This window comes from Zootoca vivipara, chromosome 6, assembly GCF_965207765.1.
Source record: "Zootoca vivipara chromosome 6, rZooViv2.hap1.1, whole genome shotgun sequence".
Taxonomy (NCBI): Eukaryota; Metazoa; Chordata; class Lepidosauria; order Squamata; family Lacertidae; genus Zootoca; species Zootoca vivipara.
In genome coordinates this window covers 30606012-30615798 of record NC_142589.1, presented here as the reverse complement: position 1 = coordinate 30615798, position 9787 = coordinate 30606012, and the positions used below count along the sequence as shown (strand labels likewise).

General features: G+C 44.5%; 1 protein-coding gene across 1 annotated transcript; it reads left to right on the top strand.

Moving 5' to 3' along the window:
* The first annotated feature begins 3432 nt into the window (after positions 1-3432).
* Positions 3433-9491, top strand: SNX20 (sorting nexin 20). The gene is made up of 4 exons (XM_035119984.3): positions 3433-3530; positions 6083-6244; positions 6884-7035; positions 7886-9491. The coding sequence occupies exons 2-4, from the start codon at positions 6085-6087 to the stop codon at positions 8552-8554; spliced, it is 981 nt and encodes a 326-aa protein (XP_034975875.1). The 5' UTR covers positions 3433-3530; positions 6083-6084; the 3' UTR covers positions 8555-9491.
* Positions 9492-9787: the final 296 nt, after the last annotated feature.

Genomic DNA, 9787 nt, shown 5'->3' with positions numbered 1-9787 from the left:
AGATGTTCCCACTGCGTGCGCGGATGTAACACCCATCCTCTGTAACCGCTGAACCAAATTGCATCAAATTGGGACAAAGCGTACCTTGCACATCAGGGAGGGATCTAGCATAAAAAAGCACACCTTTCATACCTAAAATAATGATACACAAAAAAGTGGTGCCCAAATCAGACATCACCAGCAGAAGCTCTGAAGACTCCAGCAGCATCCAACAGAAAGGCAGATCGCAGGCTGTCACCAGCAAAACCTCTGAAGGGCAGCACCAAATAATGACATCATCAACCGAGCAACTGAAACCACCAAGGCAGCCATTACCAGACAACCCACAGAGTCAGGCTGGGGCCAAGGAATGGAGATACAGGACGGAGGCCTCGGCTCGCATTTAAATACTAGCCCAAGCCAAGGCCGACAGACTAGGCCTCGCCTCTACTTTAAAGCCTACAAACTAGGCCTTGGCTCTACTTTGCAGACTAGGCCTCGGCTCTACTTTACAGCCTACAGACTGGGCCTCGGCTCCACTTTACAGACTAGGCCTCAGCTCTACAGCCTACAAACTAGGCCTCTACTCTACTTTAAAGTGGAGCCCTGGGTGGGGGTGGGGGGAGGAGCCTGAATAGGTCATGGGCTGACGTAGGGTGGGAGAGCCACAGGGTGGGGGGAGGGGGACGGGATATCATGGGTCGCTACAGGATGGGAGTAATCACAGGGATGAGACACAACAACTGGGGGGGGGAGAGGAAAAACACATAGTCCAGGGGAGAATGGACACATCCTCCCCCTTTCCTGGCAAACAAGGACCCTGAGTCAGGCACAGCAAACAATCATAAGAAAACAAAAATAATTAAAACAACAAATCCAAGGACAAAGTTCATACATCCGGAAAAGCATATTACATCAAAACACTAACCAAAAACAAGTTATGCAACCATTACCATTCAAAACACAAATGACATCAATACTCCCCCCCCAAAAAAAAATCCCCACAGCAACACGTGGCCGGGTCAGCTAGTACTATATAAAAATACCACATATCAATACAATATTAAGGAATACAATAATAAAAATCAAACCACAATAAATTCCAAACAGCGATACACTCAGGGGCTTCTTACCCCTAGAGGCCAGTGGCACGAGGCGGCCAGCTGAGCCTCTTCCTTGTCGGAGGAGCTGCCCTCCAGCCACTGCTCACCTCCTCCAGCCCCGCAAAGCTGGGCGCGTCTCCGGCAGCGCCGTCCTCCCTAAAAAAGGTCAGGAACTCTGGGAAACGGGGGGGGGCAGAGGGATATTTGCCCCATGGCACCAGATAGGCTTAAGACAACCCTGGATATACTAAGGGTGTGTCCAGGCAACTTGTTTATTAAGCATACATATTAATCATTCATGGTTCACCTGGGGCCTTCGTTATGTATCTTTAGGCACCAGGTGAAAATGTTTCTCTATAACCAGGACTTTGGCTGATTACAAATTCTATGGGCTTTTAAATGTGTTTGAGGGAGGGGGATTATTGGTTTGTTTTTGTTTTATTATGTATTTTCTGTTCTTATTTTGTATTTTTATGCTGCGAACTGCCCTTTAATCTTCGGGTAAAGGGAGGTATACAAATTTAATGAATAATAATTTAGTAGTAATAATAATTTGTTTGCACAAAATTTGCAGAAGCTTGTAAGACACTGGTAATTAGTGAGCATGCATCAAGCAATCATTATCCCACACCTTCCAGTGCATATTCTGACCCTTTCCACACCAGAAAAAGGACCCCCCCCAAAAAAAAGTAGGTTTGTTGCATAAGCGTGCCAAACCCATTTTAATTATGCAACCTCAATTTGACATTATGCGATTGAATCCTGCTCACACAAAATAGCAACAGTGCAGAAGTGGTCCAAAACTGTTCAGCCGGCTCAAATAATATGGAAAATGTTTTTTTAAAAAACCCAGGCAAATAAAATCAATTGGTGCAAAATAAAATAAAATTCAATGTTAAGGGCCACCACTGAAAAGGTCCTCTCCTTCATGGATGCATAATGCCTCTGGTCTTATAGAACATTCTTACAATTGCACTGTATAAGGCTTAAAGGAGGAGCAGGGAATCTCAGGCCTGGAGGTCAGAAGCATCCCTGCAGCGTCCTGAAACTGCTCCTTGGAGCTCTCCTTAGGCCACACCCCTTCCCTCCAGGCCACACCCCTCACCTGCCCTTGCTTCATACCTTGAGTGCTTTTGCCTGGCTGGAATCCATCCATGCATATACTTTGAGAATGCCTTTTGCTTGTCTGGATGGAGGGCAGACAGAGGAATGTGAAAGTATGGAGAAACTCACTTTTCTCTCTGGCCCCACGAATCCCTGGCACATGGCCCTCAGAAAGTTGCCCAGAAGGGAAAGTGGCCCCCAAAGTAAAAAAAGTTTCCCATTTCCTGCTTTTATGTATTTAATTGGGCTCTGTGGATTGTAGTGCTATTTGCTTGCATAGTTTTCACGTGACAGACCATGTTTGGCTCATCATATTAATTAATGTAATTAGCAGGGAAACTAATTGTGCTAATAGAGACAGAACAGGGGGAGGGGCACACTAGTCCCCTATTCCTACACAAAGCAGGAAAACAGGCACCATATCTCTTAAACACAGAATACTGTATGTCAGTGATGGGCAACCATTTGAGCGTGGTGTGTCAAAATTCGCCAAAAAACCGAGCATAACTCAGGTGGTGTGTCACTTCTAGAAAAAAACCATAATTTCATGATATTTATAGTTTAAATAACAAAAATGTATAATTGTAATATATTACTGTATTTAATAAACCAAAAACTAATTATTTAACCAAACCAAACCAAAAAACCCTTATTTATCACAAAGTGCTGTTGCTGAGCTTTTTAGGGGGAGCTGCTGACCAAAGTTTTGGAGGTTTTTTGGGGGGGTGCAAAAGTTGCTTTTTAATACCTTCGCTGGAACTAACAAGCAGCACCGACATAGTCTGCCAAAGCGCCAAAAAATGCAGCACAGAATGGGTTAAAAATGAATGCTGTTACACCCAATCATCGTCTGCCAAAGCGCCAGAAAAAACATCACAGAAAGGGTTAAAAAGCCAATCTCTGGCTACCAGCAACAACCAAAAAAATGATCCTGGTTTTAACAGCTTGTAGCTTGAGGAGGGGAGAACAAATGGGGGGGGGGGACAACAATAGCGCGAATGGGCTGATATGGCGCGTGCAAGCAGTGAGGGCTCTGTGTGTCACGTCTGACACGTGTGTCATAGGTTTGCCATCACTGCTGTATGTGGAACAGCACACACTGAAGTTCTCTCCTGGTTTCATAACTGCAGCAAGCACCTTCTCAACAAAGAGCAAATAAACTGAACCAGGAAGTCCTAACACAGCTTCCTTCTTTGGTACAGTAAAAAAGAGAAGTTGGCTGATGAGATGTAAAGTGAAACTTGGTACTTTGGACATTTTGAGAAAGCAGAAAGGCAGCTGCCATGAAGTTCTGGAGACTCTAAAAACCAATGCCAAGGAAACAATTTCTAGATTATTAACCAGGTCAGTATTTTATGTCTGTGATCTGTGGGTGGCCAGGTAGCGGTTAGTAAAATTAGTTAGGTATTTGTTACAGAAATGTGATATATATATATGGGGAGAGGGGTGTGGGTGGGTGTGTTTCTGCCTTTTATTAATTCCTTTGTTAGCTAGATCACTGAATAATTGCTGATAGGAAGTGGGACCTGCAACAAAATATTGCAGTGCATCTTCATTTTCTAAAAGGAATGCATTTGCTCAGGCAGGGCCAGCGTCAAGACCCAGCATGGTTGGGAACCTGGCCCAGCAGGGGACCCATTGACAAGCCCCATGCAGCTGCTCCTCCCTTTCATCATTGCAACCCACTTGCTCATTTGACTCTCACTCTGGCAAGTAGTGGCTAGAAAAAGACTTAACAGTAGTAGCTGCCACCAATCCTTGCTTGCTCTCTGGCCATGTCTGGGAAGAGCAAGATGGCAGAAACAGTGTGGCAGAGGAGGAGAGCAACTAGACACAGTGGCAATGAAGGGGCAAACTGACTCAAAAAGGGCCCCCTGAAGGTGCCCCTCCCCCCAAAAAACAGAACTTTTAACCAGCTCTGTGTTCAGGGTTCCTGCAAACCATTGGCAGTAAAAAGCTCAAGCAGGGGCTTTCCAGAAATGTCTGGCTGTCCTCTGCTGGAAAGCAGGATAATGGGCAATGTAGAACCTTGCATGGGTGTAACCAAGCTTTATTTTAATGGGGGCAGGCTTTATGTTATGGAGGACAGAACTGAGTTATCCGTGATGCAACCGATCAGTTAATTAAGTATTTTTTAATTTACTTACTTGATTTAGGGGGGCAGCTGCCCACACCCACAGAACCATGGAGTCTGATCCAGAACTCTAGAATGTGAGGCTACACTAGGATACATAGATTACTTTAGAGATGATTGCAAGTGTGAACATTAATGAGCAGGAGGTGGGAGGAGAGGGGGAGAGAAAAAAGGTCCCCAAGTTAGTAGGCTAACTGCTCTATTTTTCACATCTTAAAGGAGAAATACTTGTTAATGACCATTTGTGGAAGCTGCTGCTTTTGCAAGTTTAAAGCTGATTGTTTGCATTGATTTCCCCTCCCTCCATTCATGTGCCACCTATGCCAAAATGACAGGCTCTTTATTCATGCTGCTTTTGAACACCTTTGGAAACGTGGGCTTAGCTATTTGAACTATTGCAATTACTAGCATGTCACCGGTTCGGCGGCCGACTGTGGCTATGAAAGGTTGAAGGCTCGAACGTGAAACCTACTTTTAAAAATGGCTCGTTTTTCATCTGAAGTGGCTTTGGGGGGGGAGGGGACCTGGTCCCAGTTTGCTTAGTTAACTCACAATGACAGTTTGATGTTGTGTTACATGTCAGGGGAAGAGACGTAGGTGGCTGTCTCTGCGTTCCACCCTACGGAGACACATTTATAACAACAAGCTGTCATGATCCGCACACCGAGGGGAGGGGAGGGGTGCCACCCTCTCCCTCACCTTTCTGTATGTCTGAATAGAGTCTTTGCTGGGTTTACTCATAGAGGCAGGGATCTGCCTCCACTCTCTATACGCCAGGATAGGGAACCCTTTTTCAAATCAGGGGCTGAGTTACCTTGTGGGCCACATGCTAGTGACAGACTTACGTTTGGTAGCTACATTCGTCCAGCTGCTATTTTTCTTTTCTTCTCTGTACAATTACTAAGCTCTGTTTTCCTTGTTTGGGTATCTTTTGCTACTTGAAATATAAAATCACTTTTAAAAATGAAATGATGACAGTTCAGTTCCTTGCCTGCCCTTCGCCAGCAAGTCCCATGGGGGGGTTGCAACAATCTGAAAATCAGAATTTAAAAGTTAAAGAGTACAGTAACAGGAGTAGGGTGGGCCCTGAAAACAAGTGTCAAAAGAGCTCCCTTTGCTTGCTTGCACTTAAGATAGTATATGTAGAGACTCATTTTTAGGGAAGATTTTTATGGGGTCCAGAGACATGGGGTAGGGCACAGACAAGTGGGAAAGTACACATGATTTGCCTGAACCCTTATATCCCAGCTCCATCACTGAAATAATCTGCAGGAGCATCATTGATCATTTCTCAAGCTGGCGAGATTCGTTTGACAACAACCAGAAACTGTGTTTTTAGGGTCATCAGTCCAGTAATGTGGAATACTCTGCAAACAGAGATTCAGCATACACCTTCGGTTTTAAGTTTTAAATGCCTGCTGAAAACTTTTCTACTCCATCAGGCCTATGCAGGCAATTAAGAGGGTATCTTCCCACAATGGTTAATTGATGTCCGCTTTAATTTTTTAATATGTTTTATATGTTTCTACTGTGTGGTTTTCCCCTTCTCCTTGTGCACAAGGAGAAGGGGACGACAGAGGACGAGATGGTTGGACAGTTTGACCAAACTGCGGGAGGCAGTGGAAGACAGAAGTGCCTGGCAGGCTCTGGTCCATGGGGTTACAAAGTGTCGGACATGACTAAACGACTAAACAACAACTGTATGGTTTTATGTATTTTTGTTGTAAACGACTTTGATTTTTTTAAAAAAATGAAATAGCAGCAATGGAGGAGGGCCAACCTTGCTTACAAGACCATCAAAAGGAAGTCCAAGGGGTTATAGTCGAGTCTGCTGAAGATGCCCATTCAGATGAAGGAGATGGCTATGAAACCCTAACTTCATTTCAGCCAACCCAGGAGCAGAAAGAACCCACTGATATCTCAGGTAAGACCTGGACAGGTAACTGCAAGTCAGGGGTGAGGAAACCTCAGGTCCAGAGACCAATTGTGACCCTCCTAGCAGCCAATAAAATAAATGAGGGGGCCAGCCCCTAAAAAAAGTTAATGGGCAATGCCATTCAAATGGTGTGCATGCACCATGTCATGTGATTATGTAAGGCAGGGCTTACCTGCCCCCCCCATATTTATTCAAGTTAGCAACCTTGGGGTCCCTACAGACCACTCTGGACCTTGTGACCCTCCCCAGGCCACATTCTTCCCCGAAAAACCTGGGAACTGTAGTCTGTTACTGGTGCTGAGAGTTGTTAAGAGACCCTTATTCCTCTCACAGAGCTCTCACTATTCCCAGAGTGATTTAACAATCAATCCCTCTTTTAGAGGAACTCTGGTGTAGCCCTATAATGTTCTACTTTTGGTTATCTAAAAGTAGATAACCAAACAGTTATCTATGGGAATAGTTTCATATTGGAAGAGTCATCAAATTAAGGGAAAGGTTTCTATTATGTCTGAAAACAGGACCCATACCTAAACAATTTGCCATAGATCTATCTGTCTACGTGCAGTTGCATACACACTTCAGAGCACCTTAGAACATATTCCCCAATAAATATATACATTATTTTAGGTGACAAAAGAGCCCAAAGTCCCAACTCTTCCATGACAACTAAGGAACTCCAAGAATACTGGCGGAATGAGAAGCGCAGTTGCAGAGAAGTCAAGGTCCTTTTCGAAATCCCGTCAGCCAAAATTGTAGAGAAGCCCTTCTCTAAATATGTGGTAAGCAAATGTAAGCCTGTACGGGTGAAAACATTTGGAGACATTTTGGCCAAACCACACCACATGTGATGTCACACGATGTCAGGTACGAGGCATGGCTCAGCCAAAAGGGGTTTGGCAGGCACCACCAATCCACCCTATGCAAAGTAATGCGCACAGAGCTTTGGGTGAACCAATGATCAGCTTGCAAAGTGCTCTGAAAAACCATCACTCTAAAAAAATAGTCCTCTGCAGGGGGCTTCAGAATACCATTGGAAAGCATTCTGCAATGTAACGCTCCCTGGCCACCTGTCAAACATGGCCTGCGATGCAGGGGGGGAGGACATAATGGTCTAGCGGCTCCAGCCCATCAGCCAAATCCAGTTTCCTACCTCAGGCTTAGACAAATTCATGGAGAATAAGGTTATCACCAGCTGCGAACCACCATGGCTATGTTGTACGTTATACCTAAATTGTTGGAGGCAGTAAGTCCCTGAGCACCAGTTGCTGGGAATCCTAGTGGGCAGAGTGCTGTTGCATTCAGGACTGCTTGCTGGCTTCCCACAGGTATCTGGTTGGCCACTGTGAGAACAGGATGCTAGACTAGATGGGCCTTTTCCAAAAAGGGATATTTATGATCTTTTCTGCAGTTAGCAGAGCTCAGAATCTGGACTGAATGGGGCACCACAACTACCCGTCCTTAAGACTATTTCAAAATGTGTTAAGGCAGCCCTACTGCGTCTGCTGAGTGGGGGCCTAGACGTCTGCTCCAAAGACCTTGTCCTGATGGCTGCTGGTTGCAGTAGTGCCAGCCTTCTGCCTGAGCCACCAAAGCTTTTCTCAATTGTTTCATTTGTGTGTTGCCCGCTAGATGTACCAGATTCTCGTCATCCAGACGGGAAGCTTTGACAGCAACAGATCAGTGATTGAGCGTCGGTATTCAGATTTCGAAAAGCTGCACATGAATCTTCTGAAGGAGTTTTATGATGAAATGGAGGATATTGCATTTCCCAAGAAGTGTATGACGGGGAACTTCACAGACGAAATCATCATCGAGAGGAAGTTAGCCTTCCAAGATTACTTGCGGCTTCTGTATTCCATGGAATACACCCGGACATCTAGAATATTTATTGACTTCTTAGTGAGACCGGAACTGGAGGAGGCCTACAGTTGCCTCCGGGGAGGACAGTTTACCAAAGCTTTGGAGGTTCTTCTGGAAGTTATAGCTCTGCAAGAGAAACTTGTCAAGCATCGGCCCACCCTATTGGTCCCAACTCTCTGTGCCATAGTCGTCTGTCACAAAGATCTGGAAAACTCAAGAGGTGCCTACGAATTTGGAGAGAAAGCTTTGCTACGCCTTGAGAAGCATCCTGGTCACAGGTACTACATGCCCCTGCTGGAAACAATGATTTCCTTAGCATACGAACTTGGCAAGGACTTTCTATATTTCCAAGAGAAGATGGAGGAGAGGAAGGCCAAAAAACGGCTAACTAAAATGGTGTCCCTAAAAGAACTTGCAGTTCAAGAGTACATAGACTGAGAGAAGCTGGGATAGGTGCAGAAAAGGCGTAAAGTCAATAATTAAGCAATTGGCACACCTTCTAGAAGGATGAAAGGCAAAAGCCTGTTTGGGACTTTTTTGTTTAGGCCAGAGTCAGGGAGCCTTCTTCAGCCCAAGGGCCATATTTCCTGATTGGCAACTTTCTGGGAGCCAAACGTATTTCATTTATTTAATACAATTTATATCCCACTTGATTGTAAAAAAACACACAACAACAACCTCAAAGCAGTTCATAAAAAGAAAAAGAAAACCTATTAGATTATCAGCAGCAACAGTTAAAAACAACTTTTTAAGACATTCAAGAAATAATAAAAATCAGTAGAAAGCTAAAAATTAAAATTAAAGCACATGTCAGCATTCTGCATTTCTGGATAGGCTTGCCTGAACATAAATGTTTTTTGCAGACACTGAGAAGAATACACTGAAGGGACCTGTCTAATGTCAATAGGCAGGGAGTTCCAAAGTGTGGCCACAAAAAAAAACACTGATCTCTTACAGATGTGGAACAGGTATTATGTGGCACCTGTAACATGCCACTGGCAGGTGGGGCTAGAGAGGCAAAGGTGTGTGATGAAACAGATGTGACTCTTACCTTTGTGCAGTATAAGGCAGAGGTTTCTACATAAAATGTACCCACATTAACTATAATATCCACATACCCTTGTTTGCATCTGGCTCCATCCACCACCATCATGTGGCCCCTAAATGGTTGCCCAGGAGGGAATGTGGCCCTGGGGTTGATAAAGGTTTCCCATCCCTATTATACGTGACTAATATTTGCTGGTTTCCTTTTCTATGAATTATCGATAATTGTTTTGTATTGTTTTATGTACCTCCCCTTAGAAGCTGGTTGGTTGGTTTTTATTAAGCAATTTAGACATTTTTCTAAATGAATAAATAACATCCATATTGACCACACTGGTTGGGGCTGCAGAGAGTTTGAGTCCAGCAATATCTGGAGGGCCGCAGGTCCCCCAGACTGAGGAGAAAAGCAGTTTAACAGCCAGCATTTTCCCCAAGAACACTTGGGATTTGTAGTTTGGTGAGATTTCTGCATTAGGGCTCCTGGGCAGAGAACTACAGTACCCAGAATTCCCTTTTCTCATACCAATTTACGTCTGAGATGAAGATAACCTTCTGTCTGGCTTTTGCGGGGGGGGGGAATGTTTGCACCACCTGGAGCCTCAGCTATGATGGCTCTCTCTTGACATA

Excerpts from the sequence above, each read along its gene's own strand:
- SNX20 (XM_035119984.3), top strand. The coding sequence starts at position 6,085 with ATGGAGGAGGGCCAACCTTGCTTACAAGACCATCAAAAGGAAGTCCAA. Across the intron at positions 6,245-6,883 it reads AGAACCCACTGATATCTCAG|GTGACAAAAGAGCCCAAAGT; the intron begins GTAAGACCTGGA and ends ACATTATTTTAG. Across the intron at positions 7,036-7,885 it reads AGCCCTTCTCTAAATATGTG|ATGTACCAGATTCTCGTCAT; the intron begins GTAAGCAAATGT and ends GTTGCCCGCTAG.